At 36.8% G+C, this 21980-nt stretch overlaps 1 protein-coding gene and 1 long non-coding RNA gene across 2 annotated transcripts in view; one reads left to right on the top strand and one right to left on the bottom strand.

Annotated features, from left to right (window-relative positions):
• The window catches only part of castor2 (cytosolic arginine sensor for mTORC1 subunit 2), an 18184-nt gene extending 6628 nt beyond the window's left edge, over positions 1-11556 (bottom strand). Inside the window, exons 1-3 of the mRNA XM_037748009.1 lie at positions 11222-11556; positions 3154-3224; positions 1373-1566 (exon numbers count right to left, since the gene is read on the bottom strand). Coding sequence (XP_037603937.1) covers positions 1373-1566; positions 3154-3224; positions 11222-11334 — 378 coding nt within the window. The 5' untranslated portion in view covers positions 11335-11556. The remainder of the gene's footprint in view (positions 1-1372; positions 1567-3153; positions 3225-11221) is intronic.
• LOC119475381 lies at positions 5763-21980 on the top strand. Its single transcript, XR_005203779.1, has 3 exons — positions 5763-5980; positions 21103-21197; positions 21742-21980. It is a non-coding gene; the product is annotated as an uncharacterized LOC119475381 (long non-coding RNA).

The following is a 21980-nucleotide window of genomic DNA, read 5'->3' as shown; positions in this document are numbered from 1 at the left end:
ATCTTGCAGATGCCGTTAGGAGCACCGGAGGACACAGAGGAACATGATTTATTCAGGTTACCTGTTTCATGTATAACTGTCACGATATAGCGACCGCTTTTTTTTTAGCATATTTGCTCCAATCTCGCCTACTTCAGCTTTAACGGATCATGAATGCATAAAATAATAAAAAATAAAAGTAACACGATTATTATATCCAAATGTAATGGAGAAAATGTTTTTTTTCTCTAAAAAACTAAGTAAAAGTAAAAAGTACACTGCATTAAAACTACTCTGATGAGTACAATTTACTCAAAAATGTTGCTTGAGTACAAGTAATGGAGTAAATGTGACTCCCCGCCTCCTCTCCTTTGTTGTGTCTGATACAAAGGTGAACTCTTGAGCCGGTGAAAGAGAGTAACAGAGTGTTTCCTTACTGAGGGTGACAGCTATTACGTCAATTGAATTTCTGTGTGTGTGTGTGTGAAGCTGAGAAGCTGGTGTGTAGCAGCTTGACTTAGTCAGGATACTCATGGCTCCGTCTAATATTCAACATTTGGGTCAGGTTTTTACTGCTTTATGTAACACAAAAGATCCGAACAGTGAAAAAAACAACACACATCTTAAGCCGGTCTGTCTTTTGGTCCACTCAGAGACTCAGTAATGCAATCCGACACAGCGTGAGACGAGGACAGAGCGAGGAGATGGGTGGTGGATGTGGGCGACAGGGTGCCTCTTTTGATCTGATACACCAATTATTAGGATTGTGGGTAGGAGACAGGAAACGGGCCCCGAGTATGATACCTGGAATTCCAGCTCGAGGCTGAGCCGCTGATCCCCTTTACGTAACAGATTATCAACATCGACGCAGGTTTTTTTTTTTTTCTTTCATTTTCATAAACATGCCAGAGCTGCTCAGCAGACCTTGTTTTTCCACTAAAGCAAGGCAATAAAAACACACTCCCTGTGGCCAGAGAGGCTTCGGTATGAGAGAGAGGATTTCTGCCTGAATCAATAGGAAGTGGGGCTGTGAGAGGGACGCTATATCCAAGGTTATTGCTTTTTCATGTCGGGCACTTTGGACGAAGACAATCGTGTTGCATAATAGACAAATAATGCAACTCTTGAAGATGTGAACCTGATCAATAATCGACTCTTAAGCACGTATTAAACATCTAGTGGTCAGGTTGCAGATTGCAGCCAACTGAAACTTCTCCTGTGTGCCAAGCGTGAAGAAGAACTACGGTGGCCAACCATAACATCCGTTCTGGGCTACTGTAAAAACATGGCGGTGCAACATGTCACTATAGAAGAAGAGTTATTTTGTTTTTCTGCAATAGCCTTTCATTGGTTTTACATTCTGTAATTGCAGCAGCATCGGGACGTTACTCACCAGGATGAAGTCGGTCTGATACGTCGACAGCATGAAAACAGAGATGTTGTGGTCGGCCAGCGGCGCGATGACCGATTTGGCGATTTTAGTGACTCCGATGGGTTGCGAGTTGGAGGCGTTGCCGCCCCCCGACACCACGTTGAGGGCCAACCACGTGGCGTCGGCCACACTGATGTGCTCCGACTGGGGCAGCTCTGGGAACAAACACAGAATTCTGTCACACAACGAACCAGTAAAACCAGTAGAAGACACTGATTTAGGACCAGCTAAAAGAGGCTTTTGACATATTTCTTTCACTAATAGTAGTTGTACCACTGAGCTGTATTCATAATGTACAACCTGCATAAAACTTTTATACTTTTTATAGCTCTTGGAAAAAAATGCACAAGGAATGGTACACTTTTTCAACACCAGTTTGGAATAAATAGAAAAGAAACTGGGAAGTTGTGGTGAGCAACGAGGCCGACTGATGGTTGTTCCTTATTCTTTATGTGTTCTAGTTCCTGTTTTTAATCTTTTATACATATGACCTTTGTGTCGCCTCGTGCTGTCCACTGGTTGTTGTTTGTTTCATTTACTGTTTTTATGGTCTGATTTTTTATTCTTGTGAAGCACTTTGTGATCTTGTTCTATGAAAGGTGCTATATTAAATTCATTTTTTTATATGTTTTGTTTTGTTTAGTTTTTCAGGGTTTATTTATTCATTTTTTTAATTATTTGTAATATCATTTTTTTTTTTCGAATTTAGAATTTGAATATTTTTTTAATGTTGTGTTTATATTTTTTATATTTTGTTTAATTATATCTTGAATTTTTTGTTGTTTATTTACTGCTGTTATAAGTTGTGTGTTTTGTGTTTATCACATTTGCATCAGTTTGATTTTGTATTCTGGTCTGTTTTAGTGTGATTTTTTTTATGATTGTTTAATGTTTTGTTTGTTTATTGGTGTCATGTTTTGTTAATAATAATAATAATAATAATAATAATAATAATAATAATATAAAAAGTAATGATAATAATAACAATATATAAAATAAATACAAAATAAGAAATTTAATAGAATAAAAAAAATCAAAGATTAGAGAAAAGTCCAGAAAGTGAAAACAGAAAAAACAAAAACTCAACTTCAGTTTAGTTTAGTTAATCAACAACCTTTAACATGCGGGAGATTAAGCAGGATATTCAATAATATTAACTCTAGATTAACATTTGCTGCATATTCACCTTAATAAGTTACTGGATTGTGTAATAATTCTCAGACATTATAATGTTCACGTCAGTGCTAATCATCCCTTACTGTATTAAACTGCACGTCGACATATTCTGCTCATATAAAAGGTTAGAAAAATATCTTTTTAGCCTCTTCTGGAAGTGTAAATTGTCAAAAATGTGTCTGACATTGCATGGTTTAGTTATACAGTCTAGTTCAACAAAAGAGAGAGCACCTCCACACTCGGAGCCAGTCGCCAGTAGAAAATACCTGCGCCGGTTATGCAACAAATAGCCTGTAGTCTCCAGGGTAACCGAGGAGGGTCACCCTGGAAAAGGGTGTGTAATGACATGAATTCACTCAATCAGCCGACCAACAAAACACGGCGACTGGCAGCTCGGCCTCACATCCAATAATGACAAAGTGTGCTCAAACACTGGCGGCCGAAGCTACGCGGTGCCGGACAGAATCACAGATTACACAATTTGATCTTTTCCTGCCCCGATCTATGGTTGCCACAGCGACCTCAAAGATCCACAAAGAGAGAGAGAGAGAGAGAGAGAGGCCCACCTTTAAAGCCTTCCTCGTCCACGATGATGGTGTAGTCCTCCGGAGTCTCTGTCAAACTGAAAAACTTGCATCTGAATGTAGAAAAAAAGAAAAAGAGGAGAGATCAAACAGTGTGTGAGAAGAAAAGATTAAGCTTCAGTCTGTCCAACTATTACTCTGCTGTTCCCTGAAGCATTCATAACATCAAATAGTGTGTTTGGAGAATTAAGGAGACAGTTTCATATGAAAAGATGCATCAATGAGATGTGCAGGGACCTCAACTACGCCTGTAAATGTCTTCTTTATCTAATTATATTGAATATGAGGCTCATAACCGAGCTATCAATAAAGCACAGGGCTGCATATAAACCTCCCCGATGACGAGAGGAATCTCTTGTTTTTAAAAACGCAAACTAAAAATATATTCTTCAGCTATGTAGTAGGCGGCAATGTCGGTCTGTCCGGTCACTTTGACACTGAAATATCTCAACAAATGTTTGATGGTTCGCCATGACATTTGGTACCAATGTTACGAGTGTTTTTATGATGTTGATGTGTCTCATATATCATGACCAGGGCTGGGTATCAAACCTTTTTATATCTATAGTTTTGGCACTGACAGAAATTATGTAATGTCTGGTCAGACTCATAATCTGCTTTATTAATATGTTTACTTAATCAGTGATCAGTTAGTTCCTGATTTAAATCAACATTTTGCCTATTTTAGTCTGTATTTATTTGCCAACACACCCTTTAGTGTCATCTTATTAAATGTTCATTTCGTTAAAACCAACCTGTTTGTGTATTATGTTTATCTATCTGAAATCAAACTGTCAAGGTTCAATTCATTAACCAAAACTGTTCTATCATAATGAAGGATATTGTTAAAAATCAGCTTGTAATTGTGTCCAGCAGACTGTCTTTAAGCACAAGTGAGAGCAGTTCACTGGAAAAACACCATGCACCATAACACTACTGTGATAATCACATCTTTACTGGCCGGCTACTGAACGCTCCCACGTCATACTTGGCTGAAAGGTGTGAAAAACAACAGAAGAAGAGACTCAACAATGCTTTCTGTGGGAATGGCAGCATTTCCTCTTGGAATTAAATGAGCTGTCAAGTGTCACTTTGGCTTGCAGGGTGTTTTTTTTTGCAGAGACATTAGGATGATGAGCACTGGAGGTTTTGTCTTGTGTCTGGGTTAACAATACTCCTTTTATCACGATCATGTCATTATGAGCACTACTTAATGACTTACTCTGTTCTATGACATTTTTCCATCCAGATCAACAGTTAAATAGCAGATCACTGCAGAGATTCAGTCTATTAGCCGTCCCCTGAAGGCAAATCACTGAACTATTAGCCTGCATTACTCACATTCTGTGTGCATGCAAGGAACTTCACAGGGAGTCTTTAAATTAGTTTATGCAAAGCATTGCAAAGCACTGACAACAGATGTGCTTATAAAGACTACCTTTGTGAACACATTAAAACGAAACAAACACCGATTCATTTATTTTGACATCAGTTAATGAGTTGAATCTATCAAATATATGAAAGATATCACTGTTTATATTTAGGGCTCGGTATCGAACCTCAGTACTTTTCTGGTAGCGACCCAAATGTGTTTGTGGCATCGAGTATTAAAAAGTGCTGGAAGTTGGAATCAAATGCCATTAAGATATTTATTATTATATCATTATCTCCTTATATCTCATTCCATACTGTAGATCATACATACACTCATGCATGCTTAGTTTTTCATGTTTAGTGTGAAACAGTAGTTATTTTAAATAATAAATGGTAATGAAAGACTAGTTTCAAATACTAAAACCAATAGTTCTTTAAAATAATAAAAGATAATAAAAGACTAGTTTCAAATAATAAAACCAGTAGTTCTTTAAAATAATAAAAGATAAGAAAAGACTAGTTTCAAATAATAAAACCAATAGTTCTTTAAAATAATAAAAGATAATAAAAGACTAGTTTCAAATAATAAAACCAATAGTTCTTTAAAATAATAAAAGATAATAAAAGACTAGTTTCAAATACTAAAACCAATAGTTCTTTAAAATAATAAAAGATAATGAAAGACTAGTTTCAAATAATAAAACCAATAGTTCTTTAAAATAATAAAAGATAATGAAAGACTAGTTTCAAATAATAAAACCAATAGTTCTTTAAAATAATAAAAGATAATAAAAGACTAGTTTCAAATACTAAAACCAATAGTTCTTTAAAATAATAAAAGATAAGAAAAGACTAGTTTCAAATAATAAAACCAGTAGTTCTTTAAAATAATAAAAGATAATTGTGAATAACAGAAAGACTTTTTTCTCGTAATATTATGACTTTATTCTGTAAATCTCAGATGTTTTTTCCCTCAATGTGGCCCTAATACTCCGTAGTACATTGTCTCTTTGGCCCTCACTGCATTAGACTTATATACTATATACTTAGACTATAAACTGTGTTACCTTCATCAGCTCCAGATAATTTTTTTTTTTTAATTATTTTTGCCTAAAATGTCTCTTTTGATAGTAAAGGTTGTTGACCCCTGCTTACATGTTTTATTATCTCAGGTATTTGGTTGCATCTACCTTAAAGAACTGGCCCCACCCAGGCGCGCACGCTGCATGACCCAAATCAAACGCACCCACGTTTTTTACCTGAACAGGTGCATTCTGGATCTTCTAATTAACCTGACATGCTGCTGAAGGCGGATGCTCCAGAGGACACTTTGAGGAGCGCAGTGGGACCAGAGAGAGACACTTGGACATGTTCTACTGGGAATAAAGGAGCAGAGACTGTCCAGAGGATGTCGCGGTGCTGAAGACTCACACAGGTGAGGAGCGCGTGAAGTAGCGCTCAGTGCGCAAATAAAGCGCGTTGTTTGTGTTTACATGTCTGTTTTGCGCTGCTTTGGTTTTGTTTTGTTCTGCTGTTGGTTCTATATGAAGTGGTGGGTTATAATGCAAATGCACCTGCTGCAGTGTTCAGTTGTTGTCTGTTAATTTGTTGTTTAATTGTGTTCAGGCTGCAGAAGTCTATAGAGAAGGACTTTATCAGCAACCTTTACTATCAAAAGAGACATTTTAGGCAACAAAAAAACAACAACAATATCTGTCTGGAGCCGCGAAACATTTGATAATTGTGATGAAGGTAACAAAGTTTATAGTCTAAGTATATAGTATATAAGTATAATGCAGTGAGGGCCAAAGTGCAAATGTACTATGGAGTATTAGGGCCACATTGAGGGAAAACACATCTGAGATTCACAGAATAAAGTCATAATATTACGAGAAAAAAGTTGTGATATTACGAGAATAAAGTCATAACTTTATGAGAATAAAGTCGTAATATTACGAGAATAAAGTCATAACTTTACGACAAAAAAGTCGCAATATTACGAGAATAAAGTCATAATATTACGAGAAAAAAAGTCGTAATATTACGAGAAAAAAAGTCGTAATATTACGAGAATAAAGTCATAACTTTATGAGAAAAAAGTCGTAATATATAACGAGAATAAAGTCATAATATTATGAGAAAAAAGTTGTGATATTACGAAAATAAAGTCATAATATTACGAAAAAAAAGTCGTAATATTACGAGAAAAAAGTCGTAATGTTACGAGAATAAAGTCGTAACTTTACGAGAAAAAAAGTCGTAATATTACGAGAATAAAGTCATAACTTTATGAGAAAAAAGTCGTAATATATAACGAGAATAAAGTCATAATATTATGAGAAAAAAGTTGTGATATTACGAAAATAAAGTCATAATATTACGAAAAAAAAGTCGTAATATTACGAGAAAAAAGTCGTAATGTTACGAGAATAAAGTCATAACTTTACGACAAAAAAAGTCGCAATATTACGAGAATAAAGTCATAATATTACGAGAAAAAAGTCGTAATGTTACGAGAATAAAGTCATAATTTTATGAGAAAAAAGTCGTAATATAATGAGATTAAAGTCGTAATATTATGAGAAAAAAGTCGTAATGTTACGAGAATAAAGTCAGAACTTTATGAGAAAAAAGTCGTAATATTATGAGAATAAAGTTTAGTACTTTAGTTACTTTGCAGATTTAAAGTATTAATACAAAAATGTAAATCATCTAATAAATAACTATATTATTAGCTTACACTACCCAGCAGTATTAAAGTAATCCACATTAGCCCCACCTCTATCAGCTGCACCGTATACACATTGATGATTAATTAAATTAATAATCCAGTAATATTATATATTATTCTGAAATGGGCCCTGTCTATATATTGATTATACTTTTAATACTTTAAGTATATTTTGATGCTACCTGTGTACTTTTACTTGAGTAAGATTTCAAATGCAGGATTTTTACTTGTAGCAGAATATTTTTACACTGTAGTATTGTTACTTTGACTTTACTTAAACGATCTGAGTACTTCTAACATCTCCTGGGGTGTTTAAGTCTGAAACCAGTTCTTTAAATGTAAATCACCTGTTATTGGACTCCTGACATGCAGGTCAAATAGATATTTCAATGTCTGATGAGCTTAAAAAACTATATCTTTGGCATTCTCATAGATTTTTATCAAAATATTCACAGCTGATATCTGAGTTCTGTGATGAGCCTGTACTAGCAGAGTGAGGAGACCAAGAGTTGTTATGTACATATTGCTTATTATTGACAGTGTCAAAGTTACAGTAACACGCAGTGACAAACAAGTTGGTTTAAAGGCAAAACCACACTGATCATGTGTTGTTTACTTCCTCAATGATCTCAACACACTTCAGACACTAAACATATGGTTGCAACAAATATGAAATTAATGAAAAAATTAATATTAAATCTCTCTATTAGAGCTTGACAGAGAAACTGGCCTGATTGATATATCGACTTTAGCTTATCGCAGATACGTTGATATCAGCATCTATGTCAGCCAATAAATAACAAGAAATTGCCGAACAGAAATGCTTAAAGGTCCCATATCGTGCTCATTTTCAGGTTCATACTTGTATTTTGTGTTTTCTACTAGAACATGTTTACATGCTGTAATGTTAAAAAAAACTCTTTATTTTCATCATACTGTCTGCTTGAATATACCTGTATTTACCCTCTGTCTGAAACGCTCTGTTTTAGCACATTCAACGAAATTGCAACAGAATTGCGTTGCTAGGCAACAGCTGGGGTCCATGTTTACTTCCTGTCCTCTGATGTCATTCACATACACTGCAACAGGAAATAAACTGGGACACATTTAGAAGGTTTACGTTTAAAAACTGAAATTGGTCTTAATATTGTAGATTTGTGACATCACAAATGGACAGAAATCCTGACAGTTTGTTTCAAATGCACAATTTCTGAATACGGGATGTGTTTATTTCTCTGTATATTGAGCGTTATGATCGTTTACCAGTATCTATATAGCACTTAAACCTGCTTTATAATGTAAAAGACATGGAAATCTCACTTTTTACAATATGGGACCTTTAAATATCAATATTGGGATCAGCCTCGAAAATCCAGTATCGGTCGAGCTACACTCTCTACAGAATTATGATAATAAACATGGCATCCAATTTTAGTGTTATGCAGTTATGTCATCCCATACCATCCTATATTTTTAATATATATATATCAAGAAGATGGCCCCAAATGATGAGCTGCTAAGTGAATACCTCAGACAGCAGAAACCTGATGATAGTGACGAGGAAGAGGAGCAGACAACATGGAAGGACAAGCCCTTACATGGCATGTACCACCGTCAGATAGAGGAAGTGGCTGATATCAAGAAGACCTACCAATGGCTGGAAAACGCTGGACTGACAGACAGCACAGACGCACTAATCATGGCAGCACTAGAACAGGCCCTACGCAGCACAAGGGCCATAGAGGCCAGGATCTACTACAGTAGATCAGACCCAATGTGCGGGCTGTGCAAAGATGCTCCTGAGACGGTCCAGCACATAGTAGCAGGGTGTAAGATGCAAGCTGGATCAGCGTACATGGAGAGGCACAACCAAGTGGCTGTGATAGTGTACAGCAACATCTGTACACAGTATGAACTAGAAGTACCCAAATCCCAATGGGCATACCACCGAAGGGCTAAGGTCCTGTGGGACTTCAGATTACAGACTGATGAGCAGCTGCTGGCTAACCAACCGGACATAGTGGTGGTTGACAAACAGCAGAAGAGGACAGCGGTGATAGATGTGGCGGTACCAGCTGACGGCAACATCAGGAAGAAGGAACATGACAAGGTTGACAAGTATCAGAACAGCTGGAATAAATGTGGGAGGTCAAAGCTGACGTGGTCCCCGTGGTACAGTAGTAGGAGCACTCGAGGCTGTGACCCCCCAAACAGGGAAAGTGGCTCCAGCAGATTCCAGGAACGACATCTGAAGCCTCAGTCCAGAAGAGTGCAGTCCCAGGAACAGCTAAGGTACTGCGCAGAACCCTCAGACTCCCAGGCCTCTCTGGTAGAGGACCCGAGCTCGAGGAAGACACAGATACCACCCCACGAGGGTGAGAGGGAGATCGATTTTTTTACTATTTTAAGTGTTGGTCTGCAGTGTTTTTATGTTGGAGGCAGTAAACCTGAAATAAAGACTCCACACTTTGATGAAATTATAAAATATAGAATTAATCTAAAGGGAAAAAAGCAGCAGAGGAGCTGTTTTACACAGTGAATGCCATATACAGTAATTATTGAGTGGCTGTTGTTAAAGGAACTGTTTGTAAGAATCAGAAATTGGTTGTAACAGCGACACCTGTGGCCGTTAAGTCAACGAAAGTCAGTGTCCTGTTGCTTGCGCTCGTTAACACAGTGAGGCGACACACGTCAGCTAAAACCACAACATCACTCTATAGTTCAGCTGCTTGGCAGTAATGTTAGCTGACCAGACGAAGGTCTCTCCATGAATCAATGCTGATCCTAGTGTTGACTTTTCCTGCTTCAGCCTCCCGACCGCGGTCGGAGGGAACAGGGAAGACACCAGAGTTTTGGTCGGAGACGATAACGTTTCTCTCTGCGGAGCCCCGTCACTTCACAAAACACAGGAAACCTCTGTTGGTCTGGAGGAGCTGCAGCAGTTATTTCTGCACAAACGTCCACTGTACATTCACTAGATATTCTCAGAGCTACTAACTCTCCTGCAGTGTGGAGTGTGCGCGCATGCACGTGAGAGTGGAGCGAGCTGAGTAAAGGCAGGCAGGCAGGCAGAGGAGCAGAGGAGCAGAGACTCCGGCCCTGGAGACCAAAGCTACGGTCTCCCCCGCGTCCTCCGACTGCAGCCAACACTGTTTAACAGACGGGCTTCACTAGATAGAACTTTGCGGTTTTGGTGCTTCCGTGTAGTTTGTGTTGGAGTCTCGTCTGTGTGAGTAGCCAAAAAGTGTAGCCACACATACGAGCGTGCATGGGACACCGACCCGGATTGATTTATACTTGTAAGAAGTTACAAACAGTCCCTTTTAAAAATCTCAATACATATCGAATCGGCACCCAGGTATCGTGATAATATCGAATGGGGAGATAGGTGAATCGTCACAGCCCTAGAGTTTTGCCTGTTGTAAAATAACCAGTGTGTCAGTAAAGTGAACTAATTTGCTAATATTAATATTATTATGGTGGTAATAAAAGCTGCACAACAGAGCAATTACAAGTGTATAAATTGCCTCTTTATCATGCATGTCACTGCAAAGGGCTGTTTAATTAAAGTTTACAGTGAATATCCACTTTATATGACAGGCAGCCAATGCACTCTGCTGCTGTTTGCTCAAGTTTGGTTGAAAAACATGTCATAATAATTTCCCTACACACACACATATATACAGTAGATAGACACACACCCCCAGCTGGCATCCACCCAGCTACAGATGGCTACAAAGCTACAAAATGACACTACAGAACAAGGATAGGAGGCCTGCAAACTGGTGGCACAGAGACTCAATAACACACAGATATAAAGCTGATGCATTAACATGAAGTAGAGGAGATCCTGCAGCTCTGCAGCTTGAGTTGCTGCAGCAGCTCTCCAGTAAACAGCTGATAAAAACAACATGAATGACTCTGTGTAGCTGAACTTCTACCTACCTTGTTTTGGAGGCCAAGAAAGCGAGTTTTATTAATCCATGAGTGCAGATCTGGATCCCCTCTTTCTCTATACTCGCCACTTTCAGGCTGTGCTCTAAAATATGAAGCTCCATCTTTTATTCTCATTGGAGAAGATGTTTAGAATAAAACCTTTTCAAATGATAAGATGCATGAATAAATACATAAATAAAATAAATAGATAGACACACAACAGGCAGGTTAAGAAAGGTGGATTAAATAGAGAAAGAAAGGAGAGCGAGGCAGGGTGGAATAAAGAAAGCAAAGAGAGGTGAAGAACGGACCTGCTGTCAACACCTGAAACACAACCAGGCTCACTTCCTGTCAGAGGTTTTCACAATAATAGTCGATGGAGGAAGAAAGAACTGAAGTTAAAGGAATAGTTCCACATTTTTTTTATATATATATTTTTTTTATCTTATTTGTGTTTTCTGTAATGGATTACATTTAATTGGGAGATTATAAAAAATAATTATAATCAACCCATATTTGAGAAATGTATAATAATAATAATAATTATAATATAATATAATATAATAAGCGTCTTGATATAACTTCTGTTATGATTTGATTTATATTTTTGGGACTCTATTATTATTATTATTATTATTATTATTATTTTTAAATATGGTTCAATGTTTGATTTTTACCCAAAATTATTCTGATTAGATCACATTTATTTTTTAATCCAATCAATTATGTTACTAATTAGAAAAATTGCCACATCATTTTTCAAAGTAATCTGCCCCAACCCTGTAGACCCGATTAGAATTTCTGTAGCTAATAATAATAATAATGATGGTAATAATAATACACTTCAGTTTTTGTACAGACTAAACAAATGAAAGAGAGATACGCCACCATGTTAATTAGTGCTGGTAGGTGGATTTTTTTGTTTGAATCAAAATATTAAACAATACAATAAATAAAGAAACATATTGAAAACTTTTATATTTTGGGAAATCAAATGGTAACACTTTATTTCGTGGGTCAGTAATTATTACCTTATAATTTCCTAGGACATTAAGTTAGCTTATTTCAGAGTTTATATGGATTTCCAGAGGAATTTACTTGAAAGAACTGCACAATTTAAATACAACTTATATAAATAATATAATAATAATAATAATAATAATAATAAATAATAAAATATAATAAAACAATTAACTAAAAAATAAAAAACAAAATAAATAATTGACAGGAAATTAATGTTTTTATACTGTTTCTATTGTGGTGCTTTTATTTTCTAGAAGAACACTGAAAGCGGAAGTGCCCTGCTGACTAACCTCAGGTGTCTTGTCAGAGAGAGAGGACCATGTTTGCTCTCCGACTGGAATAGTTAGCAGCTGGTCGCTCTGAAACAAACAACTTGCCATTCAAACGAAGGGGGCTGGTCTGCAGTGGAGCGGGGCATCATGGGAAATGTAGTTCTCTAAGTGATTCTGTCTGCACAGGTAGATCTACACAGACAGGTAGATAGAAATGAGGAAGGACGATTAGATAAGATAACATATAAGATATTGTCTTTACACATGTTTTAGCAACGCCAGAGAGGCTGAGTGAAATAAAAATAAAAATAGAGAATGACAATGTTATATGCATTATATTTCCTTAAACTACATAAATGATTTGTTCCTTATAAATATAGGTATATAAGTAAAGATATGGATAATAGATAATACATTATATATATATATATATATTTATATATAATATCACATATTTATATATATATATATAATATCCCATATCCTCTCGCCAGGGTCACACAAATCACAGAAAAAAGAAATAAAAATAATGATGGATAAATTTAAAGAATAATAATAATAATAATAATAATAATAATAATAATAATAATAAATAAAAATAATTCAACAAGAAAGTAAAATAATAATAATAATAATAATAATAGATAAAAATAAATAAATAAATAAATAAATAAGAAAGTAATAAAAAAATTGTAATAATAATAATAAATCCTATCATTATTATAATAGAATACAGTTAAAGGGCTTCAGGTTGCTTTCTGTCCATCGTGTGTTGAGTATTTTGGCCCAGAGGAAGAAGCTGTGCACCAAACTTTAATCCCCGTCTCTGAATCTCAAACCCCCAAGCGAGCCATCATGGAGTGCTTTTTAATCCTGATTTGAATTTTGACTGCCTTGTTACGAATATCACCAAAATTCTGTCTTCTCATAAGTACCACGGCGTTTTCTCTCACAAACAGATGCTTAAAATATATTTTTTTCTTCAGTTTTATCACATAAGCAAGTTCTTCAGTTGGAAGTTCTTATTTATCATCATATGCACAAAAATTCCAGAGAAGTTGGAAATGATAATGTTGGATTTCCGACTCCAACAACGCTCATTAAATATGTATAAAAAGCAAAATGAGAGTCTAAGACATAAAGATATAATAATATAGTGCAAGTTGAAATATAGGGCTAAAATATAAACATTAATACAATATAAAATAAAGTAATATAAATATGTGGTAGACAGTAATAAAAAACACAATATACTTTATTTATATTGCACTTTAAATACAGGGGGGAGTAGTTCAAAGTGCTTTACAATAAAGGGAAGAAACAAGAGAGTAAATAAAAACAGATAAATCAAAACATGGAAATACAGCATGATAACAACAAGCAATAAAACCAAGGAAGGCATAAGAGCAATAAGACATGTAAAAGATGTTATTATAAAACGAAGGAAGAGCAACAGCTAGTTAAAGGCACTGCTGAATAAATCAGAGCTCACATCTTTATAATAACCATCATTAATAAATGGTAAATTGATAGTTAATTAAAATGTTCTTAATAGTTATTTTACTGTTAACAAACCATGAAATGATAATTATAACATCCCTAGTTTTACGATTTATAAGTAATGACTTTCACTTAAAGTACAATAAGAACAATATATTTCTAGTAGAGCTGTCAAAGTTAACGCAATAACAAAGCTTTAAAGCGGTTGTAGCGGGCTCAGTTTTAAAGCTAGAGTGAAGATACTGGTATCATATGAAACTAGAAAACCCAAAGAATTCATCGGTACCAACCATGTCATACTAGCTTTTTGGAAAGCAGGCTAAATAACGCTCCAAACTTACGCAACATTTTGGCGAGGAAAAACTTGCATGGCCATTTTCAAAGGGGTCCCTTGACCTTTGACCTCAAGATATGTGAATGAAAATGGGTTCTATGGGTACCCACAAGTCTCCCCTTTACAGGCATGCCCACTTTATGATAATCACATGCAGTTTGGGGCAAGTCATAGTCAAGTCAGCACACTGACACACTGACAGCTGTTGTTGCCTGTTGGGCTGCAGTTTGCCATGTTATGATTTGAGCGTATTTTTTTATGCTAAATGCAGTACCTGTGAGGGTTTCTGGACAATATTTGTCATTGTTTTGTGTTGTTAGTTGATTTCCAATAATAAATATACACATACATTTGCATAAAGAAGCATATTTGCCCACTCCCATGTTGATAAGAGTATTTAATACTTGATAAATCCCCCTTTTAAGGTGCATTTTGAACAGATAAAAAATGTACAATTAACTATGGACAGTTACGTGCCTCCTTCTCTCCTCTATCCATTTAATGTGAAAGTCTTAAACCACTTCTCTGACTGTTGAGTGTATTCTTGTCTAATAAATCCGGGCAGCACTGTGGTGTTAATCGCCTCTCTCTGCCGCTGTAGTATTTCCAGCCAACACTCTAATTGCGAGAACAATTAGCTGTAACCGCCCACAACAAAGTATTAATTAAGCAAACAAAGGCAGCTCTGCTACCACAACAGTGTGGTGTGTCAACTTATCTGAACTGGAACAAAGTGTTTCCCCTGTGACGGGCAACTATTGTACTAATAGCTCCCTGTACAAATAAATACACAAACAATAGCATATAACGACATTAAGACATTTACTACACTTAGGCATTTAAAGTCATTAAAGGGATATCATAATTTTACGTTGTGGTTTATGTTTACAAATTATATTACAACACATGATTGGTTCTATGATGATTTCCTGTTTGGGGTATTCTCTGTTGGATTATAATATATTTTAATATATTTTCTTGACGGACACCTCATGAATATTTATCACCTATTATTATTCATGAGCTCATGCCATTGTTCAGATTCCTTTGCGAGTGCAAACAAGATATTTTCTTTTGTGGGAGACCTGGAAATATTAAAACAATATAAGTTATTAATTATTTCTCACAGACTGACATAGCGGCCCATTATGCAGCGATCAATTCCTACAGAACCAGCGTCTATGGAACCCTGTTTAATGCATCTCCATTTACTGTTCATGGATAATGTTCTTTATTGATTACTTGGAAGTGGATCTTTTATTGCATTGTGCCTGTAAATGAATAAATAGACCTGATCTGGACACTAGTGCGCTATCAAAGCATTCATTTTATAAGCATGAACGGTTTTAAAAACAGGATTTAAAGGACTGTTTGAACCCTGATTGTCCTGTTACTGAACAATGCTGATAATTCATTGGTTGATGCGATTTGCAAGTTTGTTTTCAGTCTGTTACTACTTCTATTTTATGTGTTTATTATGTTATTTATTACCATAGACTGTAAATAAGAAGTGGACTTAGTCACCGTGACATCCCACATTGGTTTGTGGACTACGCTTTTGAAGCCTCAAGTTCACCATTTAGTTTTTTTGCAACCAGAAGTGACACGAGAGGGTGGAGCTAAGTACAACCAAACGCTGAATAAGACGTCTTCAGGTGACCAAAAATGTTATAATTAACTTTCATGAAGTGAAAACACACTGTGAAAAGGTTAAAGTTCTAAGACGAAAACACGGACAACTCCCAGACCGGATAACGCCGTGGTAGAGACCTGTCAATCACAAGGTAGCCCCGCCCTAAAGCATCTCCTGCTTTATGGTCTATTTGACTCTAAATGGGACCATCATTTACTAAATGAACATCATGCCTCATCACGTTTACAATGTTTACTGTCTACTGAAAACTGTCATATATTGTTATTGTCTAAATCTTTCCCGTATTTTTAGAAAATGTTATTATATCAATATTTATGATGATGCACAAAGCTTGATTTTAATTCAATTTAAATATCTTAAAAATATCATAGAATTTAAAAAAAGGAAAATTTAGAAAAATTAACATTATTGTAATGTAAGAACACTAGTAAGAACAAGTGATGAAAACCATAAAAAATAAACATGTTACAGATTTAAATCTGAAGCACTAAATGTCATTTTGTTTACCTGTTTATATGTATTATCTGATGGTTAAAATTAAAATTCATAGAGTCAAAAGTGACTCCGGTTGCAGAAACATTAACTACGAATGGTGTTTATTTTATTTTATTTTTTTAAGTCTGTTATTTGTGCTTTTATGTGTGAAACTCAGCCAGAACTCCCTGGCATAAGAGATTTTACATCTCAACGGGACTAAAAGAAAGGTTAGATAAAAGAAATAGGTTCTCTTAGTGGAGCTTTTAAGTGTTTCACTCGTACATGACGGTCATTAAGTCGACACTTTTACCCGCTGAGTTACTTACGGCTTTCTTTCCTCACCACGGGAACTTTGAAGGTCTCGCAGCCACAGGTAGCCTATAAACACTTGAGTCTTCAGCTGTACAATTACAGCTAAAGGAGAAAGTGTTTATACCTCTTCCAAATGGCCACATTTGAAGGCAGGTTGAAAAGCCTGCCCTCTTAGAGCAGGGAGGGGGTCTTAACAGAGCTCGCTGTACAGAACAAGCAGTCTTTTCCTCTCCAGCTGCTGCACTCAGATTCTTTTTTTTTTTTAGCTGTGGTCAATTGATTGCGGAGCTTTTTCCATTATGTGTTTGCTATTGCTTCCCCGAAGTATCTCGAAGAACTTGGGTGTTTTTTGTACCGACTCTCGCTGGCATTCATAGTGTTGCACTGAAGAGAGTAACTGTAACTACGGTAGATCAAGTTTTGAATGTCTCCACCGGCTGAAATGGTGTGCATGAGGCTCTAACAGTGCGCTACCTCCGGGTCTGGGAAGTGAAGCCAATGCTGAAGTGCCTTAAAATTGCATTCTCTCTAACAACCAGCAGGGGGCGACTCCTCTGGTTGTATAGAAGTCTATGAGAAAATGAGCCTACTTCTCACTTGATTTATTACCTCAGTAAACATTGTAAACATGAGTTTATGGTCTCAATCGCTAGTTTCAAGTCTTCTTCAATACAGCATGATGTTCATTTAGTACATTATGGTCCCATTTAGAGTCAAATAGACCATAAAGCAGGGGATGCTTTAGGGCGGGGCTACCTTGTGATTGACAGGTCGCTACCACGGCGTTGTCTGGTCTGGGAGTTGTCCGTGTTTTCATCTTAGAACTTTAACCCTTTCACAGTGTGTTTACAGTTCATCAGAGTTAATTGTAACATTTTGGTCGCCTAAAAAATATCTTATTCAGCGTAAGGCGGTACTTAACTCCACCCTCTCGTGCCACTTCTGGTTGCAAAAAAACAATATAGTGACGGCCAAAAACCAAGATGCTGACGGCCAAAATGCCGAACTTGAAGATTCAAAACAGTGTCCTACTATATATAAATAAATACTAATAAGAAATATGTACAAATATGTGCATCAAACAAAAACAATATAGTGTACAGTGTAAATAAAAAATAAAAAATGCTGAGAAGTGAGATCTTTTAGGTGTGTTGAATATGAATGCAAGAATAGTTTAAATAAGAATTGAATAAGATTGTTATTATTATTATAAATTAGATTCTTGAAATATACAGTATAAATGCAGTATTAATTACTGTATTGTGTACATACATAAATAACATCCGCCCTTAGCAGATTTTCTTACGTAATGTTGCATAACAAGCGTAACAACGTTAGGTAACATGCGTAAAGTCAGTGTTTACTTTTCTTTCTAATGGCCAGCAGCTGGCGACTCCTCTGGTTGCAAAATGAAGTCTGATTGTATAGAAGTCTATGATGAAATGGTTGCAAAAGACTAAGATGGGGACGGCCAAAAACCAAGATAGCAACAGCCATCACGACAGGACAAACTTTAGCCTTTTCGCGTGTCATTTGTACGCCACGCAACAAAACTACGGTAACAGCTTTAGTTTAAGTTTAGACAACGAAACCACTTTAGTTGGGTTTAAGGAAAAACATCATAGTTGGAATTACAATAAGTACGTAATCTAAGTAAAATATGTACGTAAACAACGTGACAGAAGTTTGGAAAATACGTCAGAAACAGTCAGGAATTAACCCTGGTGCCTCGATGAAACTCCCGGTCCTGAGAATAAATATTGTTTCTGGAAACACTTCAAAATCCCATGAATGTGTCACAACAGGACTACGGTGAAAATTGCAGAGCTTTTCTGTTTTAATAGACGGACTCGTGGTGGTCCATGTTGGGACCAGTTGCACACATAGTTTATGATTGCATGAGAGTGATCTCTTCGCTCTGAAGCTTAATCTCTGGCATTAGTTTGTGGACTTCAGACCTGCAAGCCAGAGGCAGAGTGGTAGGAAGGTAGAGTCGCTGCTGGGCAGAGAGGAGGTGAAGGAGCTGACTTAGGCCATTACCGGAAAAAATGTGTAGCTCAAGCTTGTAATGTAACACCTGGGGGAGAAGTTGATATAGAGCACCAGAAGTACCAATTAAAAAAAAAAAAAGAAGTACTTCTTCTTCTGCCCTCTCTAAGTGTGAAGGTGCACAGCTATGCAGCGAGCTAAACAGATAAAGGTTGAAACTGTGAAAAACACTGGACCTAAATTCACTGATTCAGTGTGATTAATTAAACACTGGTATCGGATCGGTAGTCAGTATCGGCCGATGCCCAAAGCTCAGGTTTCGTTATCGGTATCAGGACTGAAAAAGTTGAATTGTAACTAATGGTGAGCCCGGTTCGGTTCATACCGGTGCTAAAGGGTGCGTTGTGCGTCGATACCGAACGCTGATGGCTGTGACAAAGCGTTGATATTTGACGCTTTGGAAATGAGAACGGGCTGGTGTGGCGAAAGTGTCGAGAAAGACAAACATTATTTGGATGCAGGTAAGAGTTACATGCATCTCTCCTCTTTGATTTCAAGATGCTGATGGTAACTGCAGTGTTTTGAAATATATTTTATTGTTGTTTTGTCACGTACTAACTCATATTTGGAATATTAAAAACTATAAAGCCAACCAGCAAAATGCAAATCCTGCCGTTGGACGCTCATTCCCAGGGCTGGATCTCCCTCTGAGGAGTAGATTAAACTCAGGAGGAGGTGGAGTGGAGCATTAAACCTCTCTGAAATGACAGCCAAAGGCAGCTGAGCGAGGGACCGCTTTAAATTCTGGCAGCTGCAGCGGCAGCAGCATGATGATCGCTTCACTGAAAAGTCTTAAAAGCAAATCGTAGGAGCAGCAAATGACAGCTGACCGTGTGAGAAGTTGACAGTGTGGGAAAATCTACATGAACCTGGAGCTGGGAATATTTAGTGGTAGATACCAACCACATGGTCAAGAGAGAAAGTTGGGTGCTCATTTGTTTAACGTTACGCCGATCATATATGAAGTCAAAAACCTTATGCAGTATTCAGAATACCGCAGGTGTGCTGTATACTTTTACCTGCTTTAGAGCATGAGGTGATGCCCAACACAGAGACGGAATATCTTGGTCAAAAACACTTTCTCACATTCGTTCCCGACAGTCTCAGGCTTTTTTTTTTTCTAACAGACTGATTTCCTGCAGCTTCCAGACTCTGAGTCACTGTAGTTTCCGAGCACACTCAGCACTTTTTTTAGATGCAGCTGTCCTATTAAAGTGAACTAAACAACTTCACACATCAGTGGCCCCAAATGGCAGCGAGAGATAGGAGGATTATGTGATGCTTTACACTGAAGAATAGTATAGTATTCCAGTTTGTTGCTTCGTCGCTTTGTACTTTGTTCAAATGTTCTCTTTTTGCTTTTCCTGTCCTTTTTCAGACTCCTCTAGTTCAGTCTAAAGTGAGTCTGGATCCATCGCTGGTGCGTTGGAGTCCTCAGATTGTGTTTGAAGTCTGTTGTTTTCAGAATAAGAGTCCTCAGAGAGTATTTGAAGTCTGTTGTTTCAAAATAAGAGTCCCCAGAGTGTTTGTGTTGTGTATTATTTTCAGAATAAGAGTCGTCATAGTGTTTGTGTTGTGTATTATTTTCAGAATAGGAGTCCTCAGAGTGTTTGTGTTGTGTATTATTTTCAGAATAAGAGTCCCCAGAGGGTTTGTGATGTGTATTATTTTCAGAATAAGAGTCCCCAGAGTGTTTGTGTTGTGGATTATTTTCAGAAGAGGTGTCCTCAGAGTGTTTGTGTTGTGTAGTATTTTCAGAATAAGAGTCCTCAGAGTGTTTGTGTTGTGTATTATTTTCAGAATAAGAGTCCCCAGAGGGTTTGTGATGTGTATTATTTTCAGAATAAGAGTCCCCAGAGTGTTTGTGTTGTGGATTATTTTCAGAAGAGGTGTCCTCAGAGTGTTTGTGTTGTGTAGTATTTTCAGAATAAGAGTCCCCAGAGTGTTTGTGTTGTGTATTATTTTCAGAATAAGAGTCCTCAGAGTGTTTGTGTTGTGTATTATTTTCAGAATAAGAGTCCCCAGAGTGTTTGTGTTGTGTATTATTTTCAGAATAAGAGTCTTTAGAGTGCATTTATAGAAAGTCTACCTGGGTTCATCAGACATTTTCCAGAGATAATATAATCATGATATAAATAATTTATAATATAAACAAGGATTATGAGAGCCATGTGTTGCAATCTTGGATTTAATGAAATTAATTTGTGGGTGTGAGATTTTCAGTAGAAGGTTTCAGCACTTTAAAAGTGACGTCTGAATGCATTCACAGATGTTAAGGAGTCTCTGTCCTGCTGCTGCTGCTGCTTGGTGTCATGTCCGAGGCAGCAGAGCCTGAGACCGAGCCATGTAACACGGAGGACAGGGGTAAGCTCTAATCTCTTCCCCGTGACCCAGATGAAATCCTGAGAACAACCAGGGTGTTGGCAGGGCTCAGCCTACGTCTTAGTAGTACCTCCCTCCACCAGTACACACCACTGTGATCTGTGCAAACAGCCTTCTCCATGGATGAATGGACTTTGTACCTCAAGAACAAGAAAGCCTGTTACCTAATCCGACACGTTATATAAGTATCGGCTGCAGCTATTAATCAGAAATCACTGTTATTGAAACAAATATCAGCTTTTCATAAAGTCAACAAACATCTAAATGAACTAGTTTTAGTGTCTACTTTGTTGTCTAAAGGGAGTCTTTAGGGGGAGATATAAAATTTTGGGCTACATTACTCACCTAATATTTAATATAGAGGTGAAGACCCACTCTTAAAACAGCCTCTGATAATATTTAATGTCACATTCGTCAAAGCATAATTATTACACACATAGCTTTTAAAGGTAATATCAAGAACGTCTTAACCTTCACACTTGATTTTGATTCTGCACTGTTGTGTTTGTCCTCTTTATACCTGCAGTCGTCAGAGTTCACCTGCATGATTCAACGAGCGTCTCGTTCATCATTTCATGCATTCTCCCGTTCGTTAGATGGATCAAATTTTCTCATTTCTGTTGTGCTCAAAGACATAAATCACCAGTTCAAAATATCCCTAAAATCTTCCTCTTGGCAGGAAAGTAAATGTGAATCCTCCACAGTTCTGTATACATCCCTAAAAAAATATCCTTCCAATGTGAACAGAGTGCCAAGAATGATTGT

The sequence above is a fragment of the Sebastes umbrosus genome, chromosome 17, assembly GCF_015220745.1.
Source record: "Sebastes umbrosus isolate fSebUmb1 chromosome 17, fSebUmb1.pri, whole genome shotgun sequence".
Classification (NCBI taxonomy): domain Eukaryota; kingdom Metazoa; phylum Chordata; class Actinopteri; order Perciformes; family Sebastidae; genus Sebastes; species Sebastes umbrosus.
Note: the sequence above shows the minus strand (reverse complement) of the source record. Positions and strands in the feature narration are given on the sequence as shown.